We start from the raw sequence: 24,761 nt of genomic DNA, 5'->3' as shown, positions 1-24,761 counted from the left end.
CAGTAAAAGAACTTTAAAGATAATTGTGAGAGTAAGGGGATCCAGCTAATTTAGGGTTCTGGATAAAAGGCTCATTGGTGAAACTGACACTAAATTTGTTTGCAAGGACATTGCATCAGATTAGGAGGCATCATAATGGATAAGTTTAGAGCATTGTAAGGTGTTATTTATTAATTTTCTAACACAGATAAAGAAGGATTTCTAATTGGCACCCTACTGAAATGTCAGCACTTGAAATTCTAAGTTCTGACAAGCCGAAAAAAAAAAAAAAACTACAGCAGAAGCGAATCTCAAAAATTTCTCTTCTCCTTTAAACTTCTTGTTTGCAAGCAACTACCCCACCCACCCACACACACCTCCCCAAACTTATACATACCAACTCTGAAATCACCATACTTCATGGAAAAGGGAATATTCCAAGAAATGGCTATCTTGGAGCTTGTGTATATTCGGCCTCTGTGTTTCAGGACTTGCTTTAGTGGGTCCCAACATTTCAAATTGTTACTTTCATAGTCATCTATAGCTTCAGAGGCCAGCTTATATTCATGGGATCCTTTATAGTGCTTTTCAGTTTTTTTTTCTGTAAAGCTTCTGATATTTGCCTTGAGAAAAGGTGTTTAGATCCTATTTAATTTAAAGAGTTTATTTCTTTTGTTGTAAGTTTATTTATGGTGGTGGACCACCAAGGTTGTTTATTTTTGTATTTTTCATGATACACAGTTCTGAACTCCTAGCTCTATGCATTTTTTTTTGTGGGTGTGGAATTCCTTAATGAAACTTGTTGCTGTATCAAGATCAAGGGTAATGCAGTCATAAGTGAGTGTTGATATTTCATCATAGAATAGGCTTAGTACGGCACATTTGTACTTCTTAAATTCAGTGGAATTTGCTGTAGGGGCTTTTTGGAATTAAAAGAGAAGATCATAAGTCTGTAGTCAGGATTCACTGAGGAAGGAGATACCAGATGACTAGTATAAGGGGCAATATAAGGGATAACCATATTTGCAAGAGTCAGGTTAAGAATATTCTTTCATCTAACAGGTTTGTTTGCAATCTGCTTAAGAGAGTTTTTTGTTTATAAAGTTTAGGAAATTTTTGGGGCATGTCCTATGTTGGAGATAAAGCTGTACCCATTACTCAGAGGCTAGTTAAAATCACCCAAAATAATGGGTTTTTTGTTAAAGGGGGATCATTTAGAACACTTAGAAATCTTACATGGTCAACAGGGATAAATAGGTTGTTGTGAAACAACGTATTAACTGATAATTTATCCAATATAGACTAGTCTGCAGTGCAGTTCCATTTCTGGGATCCTAGGCATTGGCATGGTGTGGGAGTTAATATGTTGCATGACAAATATGGAGACTCCATCACTGTTGCCATTGGGCCTGAAGACATGAAAAGTATACAACCCAGGACCATAGGGAATTCTCTCTTTACATTTAAACCAAGTCTTAACAACTATGCAGTTATGGATGTTTGCCAAATGTATCAATGCCTTAAGGTTAAGCAATTTACTGTTTAGATTTCTGCTGTTCACGACATGTAGTCTAATTTTGGGAATGGTGTTAGTTATGTTGGAATGTCCATCAAGTGAAGTCTGCCCAAGAAAGGTGTGACATTCCCCCCTCTGGGCCAGTAATCAAAAACACTGAATCCTCACCACTGACACTGGAGAGGGACATTCACTTGGAATAAAAATAGATACACACATTATTTCCAGATGCAGCACTCTGCAACAAGCACAAATTCCATTAAGAGCCCACAGAGAACACACTCAAGTCCGGGGTCTGGTTTTCTCTCTATCTCTCTCTATCTCTCTCCAGGATCCCAATAAGACTCCCCACTGGCACAGCTGCAGAGTTGAGTCCTTAGCTGAGTGACCAAGCCAAGTCCTCCAGCACCCTGTCTGTGAAACCAGTGCTTTGTATCCCTGCTCCAAGCAGCTGACACACACACACGCGCACACACACACACACACACACACACACACACACACACACACACACACACACACACACACACACACACACACACACACACACACACACACACACATGCACACACGCACACACACACACACACACACCTGGGAAAGGCTGGCACCAATTTACTAGCTATGCTCCCTTCTGCCCAGACTATAAGGTAGTTGCATTGTGACCAGACACTCCAAAGTGAGCTACTAAAAGGCTCTTACAAGGGTACCCAATTATAGTGAGTGAAATTAATATTAATACAAATGATAGAGTTTGACCTATGCAGTAAGGCTTTCAGGAGTAGCCACAGAATCACCACATAGATATAAGTACACTCAAAGGTTAAAATATTCTCTAATGGACCAGCCACAATTAAATTTTTAAATATATTTAATAATAAATAATAAAAGAACATGAAAATACAGAATATCTATGTTCAATAAACACCAGAGTTTTGATCACAGGAAATATTAAAATAACAAAGATGAATAGATTCATACACATACAGCAAAAGAGTAGTTAACTAATCTCACTATATTTTCCTGATTGATCTAAAGAATTACTATTCCCTGGATCACTTAATAGAGCAAAACAAGATGAAGTGGGTGAGAGATCCTTCTATATCAGGTTCCAAAAAACAGACTGCCCTGAGACTTCAGATTTATTTAGTATTAAAATATCATATCTTTCCTGGATTACAGGATGACAACACATACAACTGCTCATCTGACTTCTGGTTCCCGTACAAACCCCAGTACTTGAAAGTGAACCAAAATCTCGGACATATGTGTTACCATATGCACAGACAGAACTTTCCTAAGATATGTTATAGCGTCTGGAAGCCATAAAACCATTTCAACACTTCTACCCATCCAGAGTAGCAACTAGTTCACTACTATGGACAATACAACAAGGATTCATTGTCCTTGTTTTCACAGAAATGTATTTGCTGGATGCAATCAGAACTGCAAGATATGATCTTTATGGCCTATGAGGTAATTTAATTTCAAACTATTTTTCAAAGTTAGCTAGACTGAGATTAATCTCTTCAGTTCCAGTATCTTCTGCTACAATATATTAATTTCAATAGTTATAATACAGTCTGACCTACAAGTGTATTTCTTTTTCTGTTCAGCAGGACACACCTTTTTAACACAAGTAGCTTTACAAATACATTTTTCAACACAAGCATCTGTACAAATCAGTTTGATATACAAATGGCATATACTTCTTTGCAAAATTTGTACAAATCAGTTTGATATACAAATGACATATAATTATTTACAAAACTCCAGCTGGCTATGCTGGCATATTCATTTATTTAACATTTGCTGACCGGAAAAGTCCGACTAGGACAGAGCTTGTTTTCAGCGGAGGCCCAGGGAGAAATGCTCCAGATGCATGTCTTTGGAATGTGGGAGGAAACTGCAGTACCCAGAGCAACCTCTCATGAATGCAAGGAGGACATGCAGACTCCACACAGAAGGCTCCCCAGCTGCGAATTGAACCGGAGAACCTCAGGCTGTTAGGTGACAATGTTAACCGCTGCACCACTGAGCCTACTTCTCCTAGCACAGCTGGCAGTACCTCACATCATCACGTCAGGTACCATTGGGGAATAAAGGCTTTTGCCAGTATGGGGAAGCCTTTGATTGAGAATTGCAGGCCATCCTTAGTTAGGCAAGCTGGACTATTGAGCATATCATCCCATCCTGACACATACTGGTGTTCTCTGGAATGACACAAAATACTTAAGCATTGATTTAAACCAATTATCTGTTCATTATATCTAGGCATAATTCAGGGTGAAGGAAGGATCAATTCCACCTAGAATTAGTGTTCTACCTGCATCTGCAATGTATGGGAAGTACTGACATGTCTCTATTATTACATTTCATGGTCTATCCTCACAAGTCCTTCACTACCATATGTACCACTTCCATTACATAGGCATATCTGTCAGGTGTTAGGGTCCTTATGACCTTTGTAATGTCAGATATCCTGATGCCTGAAAGACAATTCATTGGAACCTTCTCCTTGTTTGGTCTTGTGAGTAATGAGTCAGCATGCCTGACAATAGAGTCATCTATGATTATGTCAGTTTTGTTGCTGCTGAGTTCCAAGTGGCAGATTTTGGGTGTTTTTGCTCAGGGTATCCCTTTAAGGGAGTTAAGTATGACATGGATGAGTGGCCTGAATTTTGCTGAGGCTTTGCTTAGGGTATCTCTTAGGTATGTATGATATGGATGAGTGGCCTGAATTTTGCTGAGACTTATTCACCTTATTTTAGGAGTCTCTGTGAGTGATTGTTTATAGCCTCAGCATAAGACATTTTGGTGCTACTAGTGAAGGTTTGTAGTGGAGGTGAATGAAGTTCATAAGTGAGAGTTGTTAGGAGGCTTTGGGAGTGACTGCTTACAGCTTCAGCCTAAGACATTTTGGTATTACTAGTGAAGGTCTGTGATGGAGGTGAATGAAGTTCATAGGTGAGAGGGAAGCCTCCAGATTAACTAGGTATTTACACCTCTCACTGATTGAATAAGCTCATTATATGTTAGCCTAGGGCAGTTACTGCATAGTTGTAGGAGACCTAGTGCTAAAGGGCTGGCAACAGGGATGAAACTAGAAGACTTACCTTCTATCTTGTCCAGTAGTTAAGTATCTAGACTACTAAGCTAAACGCAAAAGAGGGTGCATGTAATTTTGGTAAACTACACAATATATTTTGAAGATTCCCAGTGCATGGACTCTGTTTTCAGATGTTGCAGAATTTAAAAGTAAGACAGAAAAAGTGGGGTTGATACTGTTAGGTATTGATATGTGCACTGTGCTTTATCAGTCTCAGGGAGGAAGCTCCCAGTTCGATCTTCCAGTACTCTCCTGTAGGAGCAGTGGAGATGAGAGTGGGAGGAGCTTTCAAAGACACATTTATAGTAACGCAAATTGAAAAAGAGCAACTCATGGCTAGGTAAGCACTCCATATTCAGGATCTATGAAATACAATGAAAAGATAAAATTATTTAAATAACATGAAGGAAGCGACTTCATAAAATGATAATTTTGTTGTTATTTATAACAGCTAATGAAAGAGGAGAAAGAAGGAATTTAGCAAATTAACATAAGGACTAGACAACAAGAAGGACACTAGTTTTAAGAACACAATGGGATATTTGGGTTAGAAACCTGAAATGCAAGATGTCAAACTCTAGGGTTTCTACAGACAATAGCAATTATACTTCTAACTTGCTGTAAAGCAGTCACACTCTGGCATGCAGTCTAACTCTAATCCTTTTATAGAAAGAAACCAGGATTTAATTCAGAATGATATATCACTTAAATGGCAAAACTGGTGCAACTATTTACTGGAATTACTGAATACAGGCAAAAAGAGCACTTTCCCCATATGGTGTAGGGTCAGAAGAAACAATCACTTTTTGAAACAATTTAATAATTATTTGAAATTAGCAAAAACAGATACAAATTGTTAAAAGATGGCTTAAAAACAAGAATTAAAACAGATAAAAAGGATAAGATAGTTATAATGCACTAGCAATGATTTTCTATGAATAATAGAAATCAGGGAGTTCAGCTGAGGAAGTTGCAATCATCCACTAGTACTCTTCACAACTGTGCATTACGAAAGTAGTAGGGAAGACTTTGGTTTACACAAAAGCTCTTAGCAGTATAAATCTTTCCAGTTTAGATATCTATCAAAATTATAATAGGAACATTAGTCAGTGAATCAGTTTATGCAGAAGGCCAACTTCTGAAGGGCTCTAAAGGCATGTAAGTTTGATAATTTAAGAAAACAAAATAGTTAAATGAAGAAAAGCTGCCACAAACTGGATTACAAACTGAAGTTTAGCCCAAATCTGGTAAATAAAAGAAGGTATGAAGAGTGAGATCCAGAAATCAGAAAGCGTTACTTGTAAAATATGTGCACTTTGAGTCAGTGATGTAATAGGTTTGATTCACAAACTAGGTCAATGGCTTGCTATCATGGCAGTGTAGCATAAAAGCAGCTGCTGCATTCCTGAGTATGACATCCTTCAAATGAGGTGTTAAAATGAGGCCCCATCTGTTTCAGCTGATGATTATTCAAGTTGTTGTAAATAATCCCAAAGTGCCTATTAAAAAGAGTAGGGGAAGTTCACAGATGCACTGGCCAAATTTCCCTTAGTAGTATAAATACCACCTTTGGCCTTCCCTGAAAAAAGCTACGAGCCTAGCGAGATTAATCCAGTCAACAAAGGATAAATAAAAAAAAATAAAATTTAATGAGAGAGAATGTGTGTGTGTGTGTGTTTGTGTGCCATGTGCCTGTTTATGGAAGTATCTGCTTTGAAATTAAAACAAATGGGCACAACACTGTTCAAATGCTAACACAATACAAAAAGATCCAACTGCAAAGCTTGTACAGGTCCTGACAAAAACTATCTTAAACATTTTGTTAAGCTATCTTTTTTACTTAAAACACATTGTTATACTGCAGATTACAATGAGCACTAATTAATCAACCTGTTGATTTACTGCCACATTTTCTCATGTAACTGAATTCTGATGCTTGGTGATTTCGTATGTTTTATACTTGAGGTAACTCAGGATAAGGGATCACCATCTGCAACACAATATTCTGGATAGTCAGGAATGCTGACAAAACATTTCCTGTGCTGTGCTGCACTGTGCATGGTTAATTACTATTGTATTTTGACATTTAATTTATATCATTTTCTTTCACATTTTGAAAAATTCTAATCTTGATATAGCTTTGATTCATCCTAGAAACCTATACGCCTGACTTGGTCAGAGATCCCCATGATCCCATCCTGATCTCCAACTACAAAGTATGAACACACTGTTGCCATTTCTGTAATGTTGCTACTTTATGTAAATGTGTGCAAATTTTATACACATACTACTTTCCCTTCATTCCCTGTAGTTCTGCAAGTAAAGGAAGAAAATATTGTTCCTTATTATATATAAAGAGCTGCACATTAAACCAAAAATTAGCTCACTTTACTGTACTTACAAAAGGTTCTCCTAGAATGATTTTTTTTCTTCTCTCCTGTGGACACTTCCCAACCTCATTTACTATCACCTGATTTAATTTTTTGGTACAAGCTCTAGGTTAGGAGGGCAATCACACATGAAATCAACAAGTTTTTCTCTGTTTCTAGTATAAGCATAGCCATCTGAAACATCTCATTTTTAAATGTGAGCACAAATTGAGTATGTAAGCCTTTTTATTGTGAATGTACTCTTTGCTCTATTAGTTAGCAGGCTACTGTCAGTCGCAACCATAAAATGCTGAAAATGATGTTCTCCTGCTGACATTACTGCTGTTCATCAAGTGTTATTAAGCCAGTGATTATTTTTGGTTGGGAGGCCTGTTCTGCTAAGCCTTGCTATATCTGGGCTCACATCACTCCCCTATCCTATTCACAATTCCCACCCACCCCTTACTTACATTAAATTTAAACTCTCAATAGCTCTGCCCACTAATGGTGCACCCAGTCCATACTCCACTGCAACTCCTGTCTACTACCACTTTAACCTAAGCCACACCCCTCCTAGACATCACTACTCTCTGCACCAAGCACCTGACCTAAATCAGCTCTGTTGTTGAATGCCTGGAAATGGCTGAAAGCTGAAATCAGAAACTGCAATGGCACTGATTTCCTATGCATAATAGCAATCATGGTGTATTTCCATTTTCCCCTATAAATCTATAAGGTTTAATTCAACATATCAGTAGTTTAACAATTTGTAACTCAACAGCTGTTATATTAGATTGGATATAGATTTCAGAACCCACCAAGTTTACATTGTCAGGGACTTTTCCAGATACCCTCAGTGACCATCTCCAAACATTCACAAATAAACTCATTACCCACAAGCTCAATCTGCACTGCAGAAGTTTGCTTGTAACCTGTCAAAACTGAACTCAGAGACATTCATATCCACTTTAAAACCATGCAAATGGTCCATGCTGAAAACACTTCTATTAGACAGTGCTGTACTAGAATTGAAAAGTTGCTAAACAGTTTTAAAGGCATTCCTGCCAGCCTGGCTAATCATGACAAACAAGGAAATCATTCATAACAAGGACAAGGCCTGGAAAACTGGATCAGACAAAAAAAAAAACACAACAAAAATCACACCTCCAGCTTTTTCCACAGCTCTTTTACAAAGGCAATAATTAAACTTGACAAAAAACAATACTACATCAACATGCAGAACACCAATAAAATAACCCAAAGCCATTTTGGACATCTAAGGACATACTACAATGTGTTCACTTTATGTCTTTAAAGACAATCTCTCTCTCTCTCTCTCTCTCTCTCTCTTTTTCTCACTTCGACCAAGCTGCTCCTATATTCAACCAACTTAAAGCTTACCCTAAATAATTCTTATTTTCATTCTTGTTACCTTTAAATCCTGCCCTGGTTTTTATGTGGGCAAGACACAGCGTAAGTTGCCACAGCGAATATATGAGCATATGTACGATATTCGCAAGGGGGATATAAACAATGCTTTATTTGGACATATTCAAAGTTTCCATAATCACTCTTTCAAATTTGTAGTGCTACAACAGGTCAAATGTGGGGATAGAAAGGGGCCTTGGAAGTTATTCCTTGAGGAAAAGGAAACCTGGTGGCAGGTTTTCCTTAATGCTGGCCAGCCCCCAGGTTTAAACAATGTTATTTCTATATCCAGTAAACTGAAATTGAAGGCCCTGAACAGATAAAAAATGTGTATATATATTTTATACATATTTTATCATTTCTGTCCTGTACATATAGTTTCTGTTTATATATATATATATATATATATATATATATATATATATATATATATTTAAACGTTTTTTACATTATTTATATATTTTTATATATGTACATTAAGTATTTGTGCATTATCTGGATATGTTCCTGTGCTTTTATATATGTCTTGGATATGTGTCTTTTTAAAAGTTTTTAAAGGTCTTAATTGATTTTAATTGATTCAATGAGGTAGGGTGTGTTCTTTAGTATATACTGGATTGTATGTGCATTATTTTTTTGTCTGAAGAAGTTTGGTAATAGCTACCAAACAAAAGCGCTTTCCTTGGATTTATTGTCTGTATTAAAGTTTGCACTTCTTTTGGATTCCAGTCTATGTGGCAGTTTTTTTCAGTTTTTAGAATGGCTATTAAATCATTTTTTGCATTACTTTGTTGCATAAATGTATTTACAACAGCAAATCTAAATGTATGACTATATAAAGTATTTGTACTTTTATAGACCATTAACTAACTGTACCTCATACTTGGCTGTTACAGAGAAAAAAAGACACTTCCTCCTTTGATGAAGGCTCTCTTCTTATTGAGATGTTAGACTTGTTTATAGCTGGTACTGATACAACAACAAACAGCATGAGATGGGCATTACTGTTAATGATGGCATATCCTTGTGTTCAAGGTAAGACTGCCTACTACACAGATTTATAAACAGTTAAAGCATTGATATGCTATGCTATGCTACCTAACACGCCTGCAGTGTCTTGCTGGAGGCCTTTCTGTCTCTGATTGCTTCATTTCCAGTTTGCATTCACAGAAGGTTTCTTTCTCTCTCTCTCTCCAACACACACACACACACACACACACACACACACACACACACACACACACACACACACACACACACACACACACACACACATATGCAGCACACACACACACATGCACACACACACGCACACACACACACACACACACACACACACACACACACACACACACACACACACACACACACACACACACACACACACACACACACACACACACACACACACACACACACACACACACACACATACACGCATGTACATGATTGGGCACTCCTAGAGACACACACATCCATGTTTTATGTATATATATATATATATATATATATATAGAGAGAGAGAGAGAGAGAGACAAACACACACAATGACACTGCCTATATATCTTTCTGTCTTACTTACATTCTTCAGTACAGTTGAATATAATGCATCTCTTTTGGTCTGTTAAATCATTTATCTTTGACCTTATACCAAGGCCTGTGCAATCCCACAGCAGAAAAAAAATTACAGCAAAGAGAAGACCTACTGCAGTAAACCAATTTTCTCTGTATGAGCCAAGAAATGGGGAAAACAATGCTGAGGGAAGGGGTTGTGAATTTTCTTGAGTTGACTATGTACAGGATTTGGGTTGGTGCAGATTTGGTATATAGAATCCTGTAAAATTTATCTGCTATAAGTACTTTATTCAGTAAGCAGAAAGACACATGGGGGGAATTAAATAAAGCCTACATGAAATTATTTTCGATGTAGGCATGGTGGCACACTGCTTACATGAAAGTAAGCAGGTGTGCGATCCAGGAAACAGAGCTGAGGGGAGTACACAAGTGCTCCAACATGGAGGTGTCTGTGGCATGCAAACCACCTCATAAACAGGTGAACTGCATGCAAATGGGGTGTTAGAGTGATCCAGCAAGCAGATAATCAGTCCTGCAGACTCTGTGCTGCTGTCCAAAACATACATGGATAAATTCCATGTATAGGATGTTAAACATAGAATAAGGTCTGTAAAAGTGCAGTAAGAAGGAAAGAAATAGCATAGCAGACACATATATGTGCAAAACTATCTGCTGTGTGTCCAAAACCTAATGGAAAATAATTCAAAATATATTTTTTTAATAATTGGATTATGTTTGTTTGGCACTCTGCAGTGCACAAACATGCTGTTAAGAAAAAAAATTAAAAAGTTTAAAAATGTAAATGAGAAGTATGTGACAGTAATGCATTATAGAAGTGTTTCTCAACCTCAGGCCGCAGCCTGGTACCAGGCCCTGGAATCAATTATATTGGGCCGAAAGCGGTTGAAAAACACTGTTGTAGGTTAAATAGATAGCCTGAACCAGGGCCAGTTGTGCTGTGCTTTTTGCATTCCACCACAGTTTGATTTTAAGAAGAAAGGCATGCAGCTGAATATGAATAACAAAGTATAGCTGCAGGCATCATGAGGCAGTTGGATGGCAAAAACAGGAGCCAGAAAGGAGCAGCTTGTATTCCCTCAACTCACTTTGGTGTTCCTTATTGCCGGTAAGTGAATCCTAGGATCCAGAGAGTCGTGCTGGGTATTTACTAAAGGATGCAACAATGTAACAGCTCATTTCTATACTTAATTGTATTTGAATCTATATTACAATTGTGTATCTCCCTTTTTTGAAAAGTTAAAGTCATCGTAAATTCCCGACTTTGTGATGAGAGGAATTTGCATGAATGTTAACTGAATGATTAGTTTAGATGCGATGAAGTTTATTTGGGGTGGTTATCTACACAGAGTTTGGAGCTGTGAATGTCATGGAATGTGTTTAAAATCCTTGCAGAAAAGTGGGCATTGCTTTGCAAAGTCCTCCTGGAAATGTGCATTTGTGTTTGTTGGTTAGCCGCTGTTTTGAAGCAGTTGGTGTTAAATATGTTGTGAGGCTGATCTGTGGTCATTTTGTTTTAGACTTATAATTCTGTCAGGTTGGATGAGTTGATAGTCTTTGCAGGCAGATTGGTAAGTGGGGGTATAGGTAAACAATCCATATTATTTGGATTTTTGGCAAGTCTTTTTACATTGAAAAGCTTATTTTTTACTGTGGAGATCTGTTCTGTGAGTATTTATGTACAGTCTTAAAAAGTGCTTCCTTTTTAGTACATTTTGTATGATTAAGGGTTTACAAAATGTCATACTTCAGCAGTCTAATGTTTTATGGCCTTAAAGTACAGGAGATGAGAGTTATGGCTCCAACTCACCACATCCTTATGATTGCTGTACTAATGATAACACACGTGCAAGTTGAGGAGTGCTTGTTCATGTGCTGCTAAGGAAAATGTTGCCCTTGGTTGCTTAGAAAGCCTTTATGTTCTTACATTAAAGTACATTGTGGTATGTCATTTAATAAACTAGATCTTTAGCTATATATAGGTAAGCATTAATATTTAACTGTACAACTGTACAGTGAGAAAAGGTTTTGTGGTGATCTTGAAGACTGAATCTCTAGCACTCCACCATTTGCAAACTGATTATTCTACAGTTTTAGAGAGTGAGAGAGCTAGAGACTGTGTGTGTGTGTGTGTGTGTGTGTGTGTGTGTGTGTGTGTGTGTGTGTGTGTGTGTGTGTGTGTGTGTGTGTGTGTGTGTGTGAGAAAGTGGGTGTGTGACAGATATTGGAAGAGAGTAAGAATGATGTGTGAGTGAATGCATGTATGAATGAGAAAGTGGGTGTGTAAGAGAGAGATCCGAAGAGAGTGAGAGTATGTATGAGTGAATATGTGTATGAATGAGGATGTGGGTGTGTGAAAGAGAGACTGGAAGAGAGTGAGATATGGTTGCACCCATCCCCTTGTCAGCGGGACACTCACGGGTTGTTACCTTATCCCATTGCCCGCTGTATCAAGCAGTGGGACCTGAAAAGTACTGCTTTTACGATCACACTGAATTGCCATGGAAAAGCTGCAATTACTTCCGGCTTTTTCATGGCAATTCAGGTACATCACCAACCCAGACCCTAAGGCAGAGCTGTTCCCTGTTAGGTCCGAGTGCTTTAAATTGTGCAGCAATTGGCTGCAATTTATGAAGGGGGTGGGGACTTTGGCAGGAAGAGCCCTACAAAGATTGCGGCTGTAGAGCGGTTTGTTTTACTGCTTCTACAGCCGCTACGAAAAGTAGCAGTGACATTTTTTTTTTTAAACAGCCGAGCTAGCCAGCAAATAGCTAAGCAAGCTAGCCAGCTACAGAGCCAATTTTATTAGAAACAGAACAAAATATGAGGCAGAAATCTGGATATTTTGTAAAAATCTGTACAGCTGAAAGGTGTACATCCAGCCAACCATTCATGCATCAGTGCAACCATCCATCCATCCATCTAGCCACTCCAGCAGCCAGACAGCTAACCACTGCCGTGACCAGCCATTCATCCAGCTACTATCATCCAGCTAGCCACTCTGGCAGCCAGTCAGCTAACCACTGCAGTGACCAGCCATTCATCCAGCTACTCCCATCCAGCTAGCCACTCCAGGCAGCCAGCCAGCCATCCATTCATTCAGCCAGTCATTCATCCATTCAGCCATCTAGCCACTCAAGCCAGCCAGCCATTCATTCAGCCAGTCATCCAAATGTGTCCAGACAGCCAGCCATTCATCCTTCCAGCTAGCCTCTCCAGGCAGCCAGCTAGCCACCCCAGCAGCCAGTCAGCTGATGTACCCATAACTGCACCTCTGTCACCATGCCTGTGGTGATGTCATGGTAGAGGGTGTGGCCAGTGTCATAATGGCCACACCCCCATTTCCTACTTTAACCCGATTAAAAGGTGGCATACCTAGAGTGATAGCAATGTATGAGTGATGTGAGAGAGAGTGTGTGTGTGTGTGTGTGTGTGTGTGTGTGTGTGTGTGTGTGTGTGTGTGTGTGTGTGTGTGTGTGTGTGTGTGTGTGTGTGTGTGTGTGTGTGTGTGTGTGTGTATGAGAAACAGAGAGAGTGAAGAGTGAGAGGGATCTCTGGCAGCAGCAGCATCATCAAGAGGTTTGCATACCTTCTGGCCATCCCTGTGAACCTCTGATATAATAAATCTGGACAGACCCACAAAAAATAGGGACATATTTTAAAGATTGCTCTTATAAATTTAGAAAGTTGTTAAATTTTATTACTTTTTGTGAGTAATTGATTGTGAAATATATACAGGCAGAAGTCGAAAAACAAGGAACTATTTATGGCCATAAATAGCAACACATGGTCATGGAGAGAGGGTGCACTTTATTAAACATATGTTAGTTTTTTGTTGCATTTCATACTCACTGTACTTATTACTTGCTTTGTATGATACTTTGGCTACCACCTGAATGCTACTGCATTGTGCTTTGTGTATGGATTCAAGGGGACGTGCCCTCTCTTCTTGTTGTAAATGTGTGGCTTTGTTTTATGAAATCCTGTGAGCAGACCTTCAGCTTGTTTCAGCCAAGCAAGAGAAGTGGCAGATAAGGGCAGTAGTTTTCAGAAACAGTTGTAATCATTCTGTGGTTAGCAAGTTACCCCAGTATGTTAGTGCTTGTTTTGAGTGCCATGCTTTTTTAAAGAGACAGGCCTATAGATTTACATTTTAATATGAATAAGAGACAAGGGACTTTGTTTAATTTTGGTGTTAAAAAATGTCATATTGACGGTGTTTGTGATGCAAAAAATACTGATTCATGAACCTCAAGCCTACAGAGCAATCTTCAGGATGTACAAAAGGAGGGGGAAACTAGCAACACACAAAATAAAAAGTCTGCATTCAGTCATAAGTACATGGACAGCTATTTAAAATTTGGTTTCATACAATGCCCTGACACTGACCAATTGCCACAACCTCAATGTGTCATTTGTGCTACTGTTCTTGGAAATGAAGCTATGAAGCCATCGCGACTTATGAGTCTCATCTTTCCAATAGCCAACCACAGCGCTAATCCAATACTACTTCCTCCATCTTCCCACTATCACACCTCCTCAACTAACATATACAAGCATACCTTACCTATGCTCACTGAATGCACTCTCCTTGCATATCTTACATCCTACCAAAGCTCCATCATTACCCCACTCAACCACTACCACTGTCCTACTACTCACACCACCACTCATGTCTCACCCTCACTCAGCTCCCCTCCCACCAGCTCAAAAACCATCCCTATGCACCCCCCACATATTCTACCAACTATTTTACTCAAACATAAAGCATCCCTACAACTTAACATAGTAACCCTCCCACCATACCTATTACCCACAGAGCACAATCATAAAGTTTCCCTTATAAACAAACACATTCAAAAACTGAGAAAACTAATAACCTCATGCATATCAAAACTAGCCCTAAGTGGAGACATCCACCCCAACCCTGGCCCTACCATCTCCAACCCCAATCCTCATAATCAGACTAGAAACCACAACTTCTCCCATATTACAGCCAATAGAAAGCCAAGTGACTTACTTCTACTAAGCCTAAATATTAGAAGCATAGCCAACAAAGTCCATGAACTCCATGCCACCATAGACTTGTACTCCCCAGATATAGTCATCCTGACAGAAACCTGGCTAAAACCTCTCATTACCAGTGAGCAAATACTCCCTACAGGTTATGGCATATGAAGAGTAGAATGGCTACACAAGAAAGGAGGTGGTGTAGCTATAATATTTAAACAGCATCTAAACATCCAGATCTTAAAATCATCAGCTCCACAAACAGGCAATGAAGAAATAATATATACCAACTTCAAAATAAACCAAAACAAAACCATCAACATAATTGGATACTACTTCCTACCTGGCCAAAACATCCCTTCACTAGAAAACCTCCTCAGCTGGTCTACCCACCATCTCCCCCAAGAAACTATCATTTTAGGTGATTTCAATTTTGACTGGCAATCCTGTTCTGCCAACCATCCAACCCATCATGTAAACCTTCATGGCATCGCCCAACCAGTCCAGTTGCCAACCAGGATAAATAAAAACTCCAGCAAGCACACTACCTTGGATTGGATACTAGTCAGTAAGAACCCCCAGTCACATATAATAGGCTGCTTATCAGATAGCCTCAGTGATCACTCCCCAACATTCCTACTCAAAAAATACCTATACCAAGCGAAACCTGTCATCTACCATCAAATACATAAAAAATTAAACTTTAACCAACTCACATTCATCTCATCCCTCAAAGAATGTAACTGGCATCCTCTAAAGTACCTCAGTCTTGATGACGCAGTTGATTTTTTTAATACTACCTTCATGCGCATCCTTAATTACCATGCCCCCACATGACTTTCCAGAATCAAAGCAGAATCCTCCCCATGGCTACAGAAAACCACTAAGCCAGAAATGAAAAACAAGGATAAAGCCTGGGAGCACTGGCACAAAACCAAAACCCCCTCAACTAGACAGAAATTCCTAGAACTACACAATAAAGTCAAAAAGCTAATAAAACAGGACAAATTCCAATACTACCAGTCTGCCCTAGACTTCTTCCAACACAGCCCCAAACAATTCTGGTCCTCCATAAACTCCATCCTCCACCCAGGTAAAGTCAGTACCCCTCCTCTTAACATCCCTCACTCCTCAGAAAATATTGCTACCTCATTCAACACACACTTCACACAAACCATACTATCACTAGCTAAACAACACAATCCCCTACCCTCCAACCCACACCTTCAACTAGTAATCTCCCCACTGCCTTCTCTTTTTCTCCTGTACCTACCTCCAACATAAAAAAAACTCATAACTAAACTTAAGCCCACCAAATTAGCAGCAGACAACCTCCCAAGTGAATACCTACAAATCGCAGCTGATGCTCTGGCCTACCCAGTATCCATCTTGATTAAACGATCTCTGTCAGAAAGTTACGTTCCCACACTGTGGAAAGTATCACATATAATTCCCCTCCACAAAGACGGACCCTCCACAGAACTAACCAATTACTGCCCCATAGCTATTCTCTCTCCACTCTCCAAAATACTAGAGAGAAGCATACACTCTCAGGTCTCAGACTACCTCCTTACTAACAACCTCCTTTCCAGTACTCAGCATGGTTTCTGACCAAACCATAGCACCACCACTGCCTTACTCTCCTTTACTAACACTATCCTTCAGCATAAAAACAATGACTATCTCTCCTCTGCTACTTTCTTAGACCTATCTAAAGCATTTGACATGATCCCACACAAACAACTTATCTCTGTCCTCAGTAACCTATCCTTCTCACAATCAGTCACCAACTGGTTTCAGAGTTACCTGTCTGACCTCCAACAATCCATTGTATGGCAGAATGACATATCTCCCCAACTACCTGTCTCCATAGGGGTTCGCCAAGGATCCATCCTTTGACCCCTACTCTTCTCTGTTTTCACCAATAATCTAGCCTCTGCCACCAAACATGGCACACTCATAAAATATGCAGATGACTCAATCATCATCTGCTCAGCCCAGTCCCTACCCAAACTGCATAAAGTCACACAGGAAGCCTTTTCCTCTGTTGAAACTTGGTTATCCAATGCCCAATTAATACTCAACCCAAACAAAACTAAACTACTCATCTTCCAACCCACCATACATACTCAAAACAACCTCACTTTAACATCACAGCAAAAGACAACACCACTATATACCCAACTGAACACACCAAATTGCTAGGAGTGGAAATAGACAATAAACTAAAATTTGACATTCACATATCCATGACCGTAAAAAAAGTCCACAAAAAACTAGGAGCATTATACAGAAATAAGCAACTTCTCACCAAAGCAGCAAAGATTTCTGTAGCAAATTCCCACCATATCTCCACCCTACTTTATGCCTCTCCAATATATACCAACCTAAGGCAATGCAATCTAATCAAGCTAGAGACCTGCTACAACAAAATCACCAAATTCTCCACAGGGGCATTCTACCGTAGTCACCACTGTCTCTCACTTGCTGAACTGGGCTGGCTTGAACTCCCTCACCTCCTTCAATGGTATCAACTATCACTCACCACAAACTAGTAAACCATCCACTAAATGTCCCATCCCTCCAGAATCTACTCCAACCCTATCGCACCACCAGACCACTAAGATCCAGCAACAAAAATCAGTTGCAGATCACTAAAGCCAATAACTCTGCTGGTGAAGTACTATTCTCTTGCACCATAGCCAAATTATGGAACTCCCTCCCACCCACAATTACTTCCATACCATCATGCACCCACTTCAAAACTTTATTAAAAGCGCACCTAAAAACATGCTGGCTATGCTCTTGCAACTCCCACTCTAATATCACCCACCCCATCCAACCACTACCTTTCTTTCCACTCTACTAACTACCTTGATTATAGCAAGCTCAGATGCTCATAAGCCTAGTACTTATTATACAGCAGGAACTTCTTATTGTACATTTGTTAATGTCTGTTATGTACTTCACAGATAAAGATTCTAGTTGTCTACTGATGTACTATGTTCTTCATCTGTAAATATTTTATTTATTTTATTTATTTATTTATTTAACATTTGTTGACCGGGAAAGTCCGACTAGGTTCCACAGATCCTGTTTTCAGCAGAGGCCCAGGGAGAAATGCTCCAGAAGCCTGTCTTTAGAATGTGGAAGGAAACCGGAGTACCTGGAGGAAACCCACGCGAATGCAGGGAGAACATGCAAACTCCACACAGAAGGCACCCCAGCCGAGAATCGAACTGGAGAACTTCTTGCTGTGAGGCGACAGCATTAACCACTGCACCATGTTGTAAGTAATTGCTAAGTAAATTGTTAATCACTATGTAATCCAATGTAATTACTGTCTGTTTATTTTAACTGTGGAGCTTTTCTCCCCGGGCCTCCGCTGGTCAACAAATATAAATAAATAAAAAATGAGACATCTCAGCACAAAACATTCCAATATCGTCAACAACCCCCTGGAATTCTTTATGTGTAAAAGAGATGCACTTAAAATAGAAAAGAAAATTATTTCACAAGCTTCGGCCACTGACAATTCACTTCTGACGGCATCCTATTTAATCATAGGTTCATAGGTTCATACTAGGCTATCTGCCCTAGGGCATTTATAAGCCTAGCCAGAGTGTGTTTGGCTTTCGCCACCCATTTTAAATTAATTTTGCTATGCCCTTTTTCGAGGTTAGTATACTGTGCCTCTGTCTAACAGTGACACAGAAGTGATACCTGGGGTAAACCTATGATCTCCCATCCACTCATCAAGATTCCTCTTGAAGAGAGTCAATGAGCGACTCTGCCTAACCTGGACTGGGATTTTATTCCAGAGTGAAGGGAGCCTCTGGGTTATGAATCTGTCCCTCCAGCATGTCCTATTTATTTCAGTGGTGAGGTTCAAGTCTCTCGAGTGCGTAGCTCGATGGGATTTGGATTTTCTGAGGTGCAGCATATCCATTAATTCCGGGTTGGACATGGCTTTATACGTCAGGCACAGATTGCCTCTGAGCAGGCGGTATGCCACTGAGTAGAGCTGGAGTTTCTTTAACCGGGCAGCATATGGCATTTGTTTGAGCCCTTTCATTGTTTTGGTGAGGTACTTTTGGGGTCTTTCCAGTTGCTACATGTGACTGGTAATGTACATCCCAAAAGGGGCATTGTACTAAATTATGGGCCTGATGAGGGATGAGTAAAGAGGCACGATGACCTCCCCTGATCTAGATGTGAATCCCTTCATGATTAGGTGGGCTATATAAAATGTTTTTCTAACCACTTTGGCCACGTGGTTGTCAAATGAGAGATTGCTATCAACTTGGGTCCCCAGGTCCCTAATTACTTCTTCTGTACTTAATGGATTACCACCTATGTGGTAATTTGTGGGCACTTTGTTTTTGCCAAAGGGGATGACTATACACTTTTTGGCGTTTAGCTTGAGGCCATGGCTCTGGCACCAGTTGTCTATTTCTATGAGGCCCTTTTGGAGGATGCTTGTGTCGGCTGGAGAGTCAATTATGGCACCCAGTTTGCAGTCATCTGCAAACTCGGTCAGCCACAGTCTTTCCGTGTTGGCCTGTACCTCCGAGAAATATATACCGAACAAGAGACATCCCAGGACTGAGCCTTGTGGGACGCCACTTGTAATTGGTTATCGTCATTATAATCATTATAGATAGCTAAATGTAAAAAAATATATTCCACTGGCAAAGATCTCATTAACCCTTCTTTGATTACAACTTGTAATGAAGTATTAGGCCAGTCTGTGGCAAGTAAAATGAATGGCATCCCATTGTCGAATGATACAGTTGAAAGGCAGATAGATATCTGATATGGCAAAAGATACAGAAATGCAACTCACTGAAAAAATTAAAAAGTCGAACTTGTTTGCATTACAACTGGATGAATCTATAAATATTCAGAACAACACCATTTTACTTTTGCATGTATGATATTGATCATGATGAAAGTGAAATGAAGGAAGACATTTTAAATGTTTCTGAATTACCTACTCACACTGCCAGCAGTCAAATTTTCAAAGTCTTAAATGCTTTCTTTGAAAAGTGAGGTCTGGAATGAAAAAAATGTGTTGGAGTTTGTATTCATGGCATTGCCTGTCTTAAAGGTAGAAATTCAGGTGTCGTCACTAAAATTAAGGATATGGTAGGCAATAACTTATTGTCAACATATTGCTACATTCATAGGCAAAACCTGGCCTCCAAAATAAATGGCACCTGAGCATAATGAAGTCCTGTCCCAATCTATTAAAATTATTTAATTATATAAAAAACAGAGCTTTAAACACAAGACTGTTAAAAGAATTGTGTCATGAAATGGGCTCTGATCATTAAAATCTTCTTTTCCATTCAGAAGTTCATTGGCTATCTGGAGGTAAAGTTCTGAAGAGGTTATATGAACTCTGAAAGGACGTTGAGCTGTTTCTAATTTATAAGAAAAGTGATCTGGCCCATTATTTCCAGTATAACAAATGGGTAGCCATGCTTGCATAGCTCAGTGACATATTTTCTTACATAAATGAGTTGAATTTAAAACTTCAAGGTCCGGATACAACAATGTTTAATGCTTGGAACAGGATCGAATCATTCAAAAAGAAACTCAAACTCTGGCATAATATGATTGTAGAAGGAAACAATGAAATAGTTCAGTCATATTCAGATTATATTATAGAAGCAGATGTTTTCTATTCACAGAATTTAGTTTCAGATATTACTGCAGCTTACTTGAAGATGTTGTTGTTGTCATTTGAAAAGTATTATCCTGAAAATGAGGATCCCCAGAGGCAAAATATGTGGATCGTGAACCCTTTTGTTGAGCACAGAGAGACAGCGCTTTCCCATGAAGAAACTCTTCAACTTATTGAATTATCATCAGACAAAGGACTAGAAAGTACTTTTAGTTTTATGAGTAATTCATAGGTTCATAGGCTCATAGGTGTGTACTAGGCTAATGATACCCTGGCATCGTGCCACCTGACCTTAGTTCCTAGTGCCCCTGTTGAGGAGAGCCACTGGAGTGATCCCTGGGATGAATTTTCTATTTCCATCCACTCATCAAGATTTCTCTTGAAGAGAACCAGTGAGGTGCTCTGCTTGGCATGTATGGGAAGTCTATTCCATAGCATGGGCAGTCTCTGTTTTATGAACCTGTCCCTCCAGCATGTTTTGTTGATTATGGTAATGAGGTTGAGGTCTCTGGAGCTTGTGGTGCGGAGGGATTGGGATTTTTTAGCTGTAGCATTTCTAACAGAGCTGGGTCAGACATGGCTTTGTAAGTCAAGTAGAGATCGCCACTAAGTAGGTGATATGAGACAGAGAATAGTTGGAGGTATAGGACAAGTGTTTAAGGCCTAGGATCCTCTTTGTGAGGTACTTTTGTGGCCTCTCCAGTTGTTGCAGGTGTCTAGTGAGGTACATGCCGAATGGGTCATTATACTCGATAACTGGCCTAATGAGGGAAGAGTAGAGGGAGACAATGACCTCTTTCTTCCTGGATGCAAAACCCTTAGTAATGAGATGTGCCACATAGAACGTCTTTCTGACCACAGTGGCAACGTGGTGGTCAAAGGAGCGGTTGCTGTCAACCTGTGTTCCCAGATCTCTTATAATGGCTTTTGTGTTCAATCGACTACCATCAATGTGGTAATTCATGGGAACCGGGTTTTTCCCAAGGGGGATGACGACACATTTTTTGACATTGAGCTTAACACCATGGTTCTGACACCAGCTGTTGGTCTCACTGGGCCTTTCTGTGGGATGTCAACATCACATGGAGAGTTAATAATAGCTTCCAACTTGCAATTTTCTGCAAACTTTGTAAGCCAGAGTTTCTTCATGTTGGCTTGGACTTCAGAGAATTAGATACCAAACAGGAGAGGACTCAAGACTGAACTCTGTGGGACTCCACTCATGACTGGTTGGCAGTCTGACTTGGAGTCAGCCACTTTCACACTGTGGGTTTTATCTGTGAGCTAGTTTGCAACCCACCTAATGATATAGGGGTTGATGCCTAGCTTAGTGAGTTTTTCTATCATTTCTGAGTTGGGAATGGTATCAAAGGCCTTGGCCAGATCAAGGCAGGCTGTATGAACCACCTTGCCTTCATCCACAGCTCTGGTGACTGACTCAAAGAAGTCGACTAAGTTGAGCAGGCATGATCTAACCCTCACAAAACCAAACTGTGTAGGATCCAGAGTTTGGAGATTCCCTATATCCTTTTTTATTAGGTCAATAATGATGCATTGCATAGCTTTGCATATCAGACTCATCAGGCTAATGGGGTGATACTTTCCAGGGTCTATAGTTGCTCTTCCGTTGTGGAGAGGGATGATGTAGCAGTGCACCATTCAGTAGGGACAAAGTCTGAGGTGAGGCTGTGATTGAACAGGGCACACAGGTGAGGTGCCAGTTCACTCTGTAGTTCATGGAGAATACAGCCAGGGATATTGTCAGGTCACATAGAAGCTGTATGTTTAGCCTTGGACACTGCTGTTTTAACCTGTGCAGCAGTAATACTGGGTCCCTGGCAATCTACTGATATTGTGATTGGTCCTTTGGGGGGGGGGGGTAAAGTTAGCACTGAACCTGTCGGCCAGTATATTGACAATATCTGTTGGCTCTGTATAGTAGGTGCCATTGTGCAGTAGCTTAGAGCAAACCTAGGTTTCACAGTGGAGATTCTTTACATAACTATAGAAGGCCTTGTGGTTATCTTTACTATATGCTGCAATTCTGTTTTCATAGCTAGTTTTACAGGATTTGATGAAGGATCTCAACCTTTTGTTGAGGCTGATAAGGGAGTTTTTCCAGTCTTGGGACTTTGCCTTATTCCACATTAGTTTCCTCCTTCTGTTGTAGAGTTTGTTTATGGCTCAGGACCACCAGATTGGTTTCCTTTTTTTTGAGGACAGCATCTTGGTTCTATTGGGTATGGCGAGATCAATGCATTTGTGTGCATGTTCATACAGTGCATTGGTGTATGATTCAGTGGTCATGCAACTAGTCTCCATTTGCATGGGTGCCGTGAAGGTAGTCACTTCTGTTTTTAGGATCCCAAAGTTAGCTTTGGAGAAGATTTTCATGGTAGTTACCTTTGTGGAGGAGAAGGGAGGGATGTGGATTTCCAAGGTGATTAGTTTGTTGTCAAATCTAACCAGGGAGGAGTAGACTATTGTTGTAGACCAACAGTCACCCATGTTAGTAATGACCAGGTCAAGGATGTTGCTACCTCTAGTGGGGGTAAGAATGAGCTTGTCCAGACCATTGTATTTAATGAATTCCAGAAAGCATGCAATTGTATTGGTATGAGTAGTTTTTCCAGTTAATAGAGGGGTAGTTGATGTTGGTCAGTATGAGAGTGTTAGGTTGGATCCTAATATTCTCCACGGTGCTTAGGAACATGGAGTGTGAGCCTTGGGACATGGTTGGGGACCTATAGCAGGCTACGACCTGAATTGCTGTCTTACTCAATGTTAGCTGCACCTGAAGTATCTCAGGCGCATTATGTTGGGCCACCAGTCTGGAGGTGTGCACATCCTTTATGAATATGGAAACACCACTGTCTTTGGAGCTTCAGTCCAAGTTCTGGGGCCGAAAGGTGTGGAATGAGTTATAGCCTAGTAATGCAGGGGTGCTTTCTGCTGCCTTGAACCAGGTATCAGTTATAGCACAAATGTTGATGTTCTCCATTTTAAGGAGTGCTTCAAGCGAGTGCATTTTGAGATTTTGACTTCTAACATTGAGCAGCATGACTCTCAGATTGCATTTGTTTGTACCTGTTACAGTGGTAACCTGGTCTTTGGAACACCACCTAAAAAAGGCATGATGGGGTGGCAAGGTCCTTGGCCATTATCCAGAAGCCCAGGGGTGATAGATGCAGGCCATCTCTGGCAAAGCATCGAGGTCTGTCAATCAAGTCATCCCAGGCAGACAGATACTGGATCCCCTTAGAATGACACCAGAAACTTAGCCAATTGTTGAAATCAATCATTTTCTGCTTGTACTGTGGTATCATTCTGGGTGATGGTAGGATGCTGCTTAGGGCTAAGGTCATACCTGCCTGGGTATATAATCCAAGAGCTCCTCCATGTCTCTTTTCATGTAGTTCAGGGAGGTATGTCTCAGGTCATTCACACCCACATGTGCAATGACAGAGTCATATTTGTACCTGTTGTTGAGGGACCTGAGTGCATGTGTTATGTGGCAGATTGTGGTGCCTGTCAGGCAGCTGACTGCTACTTTCTCCTTATTCAACCTAATGAGTGGGACATCAGTGTGCCTCACTATTGAGTCACCTATGACTAGTGTGTTGGGCATGCTATTTTGCCTTAGGGGCTTTGGTTGAATGGCACACTGTTTGGGAGACTTATGTGTCTCATGATAAGTGTTGTGTTGTGGTGGGCGAGTGTGTTCCTGCCTTGGAGGTCTCTGCTGTTTGGGTAGAATTTTATTGAGAACCTCCACGAAGGTGGGTGTATGTTTTGTGTTTTTATGTGAAGGCAGTGCTGTTGTGTGTTCTGGAGGGCTATGTGTTCAATGTGGTGTGATGCAAATGTTGACTTTCTCCTCTTGACCAGCTATTCCAGTCTTGGCTGGACAGTGCGTGGCTTCCAATTCAGATATGTAAGTGCATCTCTCACAGTGTTGGGATGTACCAGGAGAGGGTTGTCAGTGTACATGAGGCAGTTGCTACATTGCCTCAAGATGCCCAAGTTCACCAGGTTAATACGAGAAAGCACAGGGAACTGACCTTTAGA

At 40.1% G+C, this 24,761-nt stretch overlaps 1 protein-coding gene across 1 annotated transcript in view; it reads left to right on the top strand.

The window, feature by feature from the left end:
• Window positions 1-24,761, top strand: part of LOC122809622 (cytochrome P450 2J6-like) — a 1,031,988-nt gene that overhangs the window by 550,955 nt on the left and 456,272 nt on the right. The window contains exon 7 of the mRNA XM_044081254.1: window positions 9,308-9,436. Within this exon, the coding sequence (XP_043937189.1) occupies window positions 9,308-9,436 (129 nt within the window). The remainder of the gene's footprint in view (window positions 1-9,307; window positions 9,437-24,761) is intronic.

This window comes from Protopterus annectens, chromosome 8.part0 (genome assembly GCF_019279795.1).
Source record: "Protopterus annectens isolate FY-2018-M chromosome 8.part0, PAN1.0, whole genome shotgun sequence".
Taxonomy (NCBI): Eukaryota; Metazoa; Chordata; order Ceratodontiformes; family Protopteridae; genus Protopterus; species Protopterus annectens.
The sequence above is the reverse complement of the archived record's forward strand: the minus strand, read 5'-3'. Positions and strand labels throughout refer to the sequence as shown.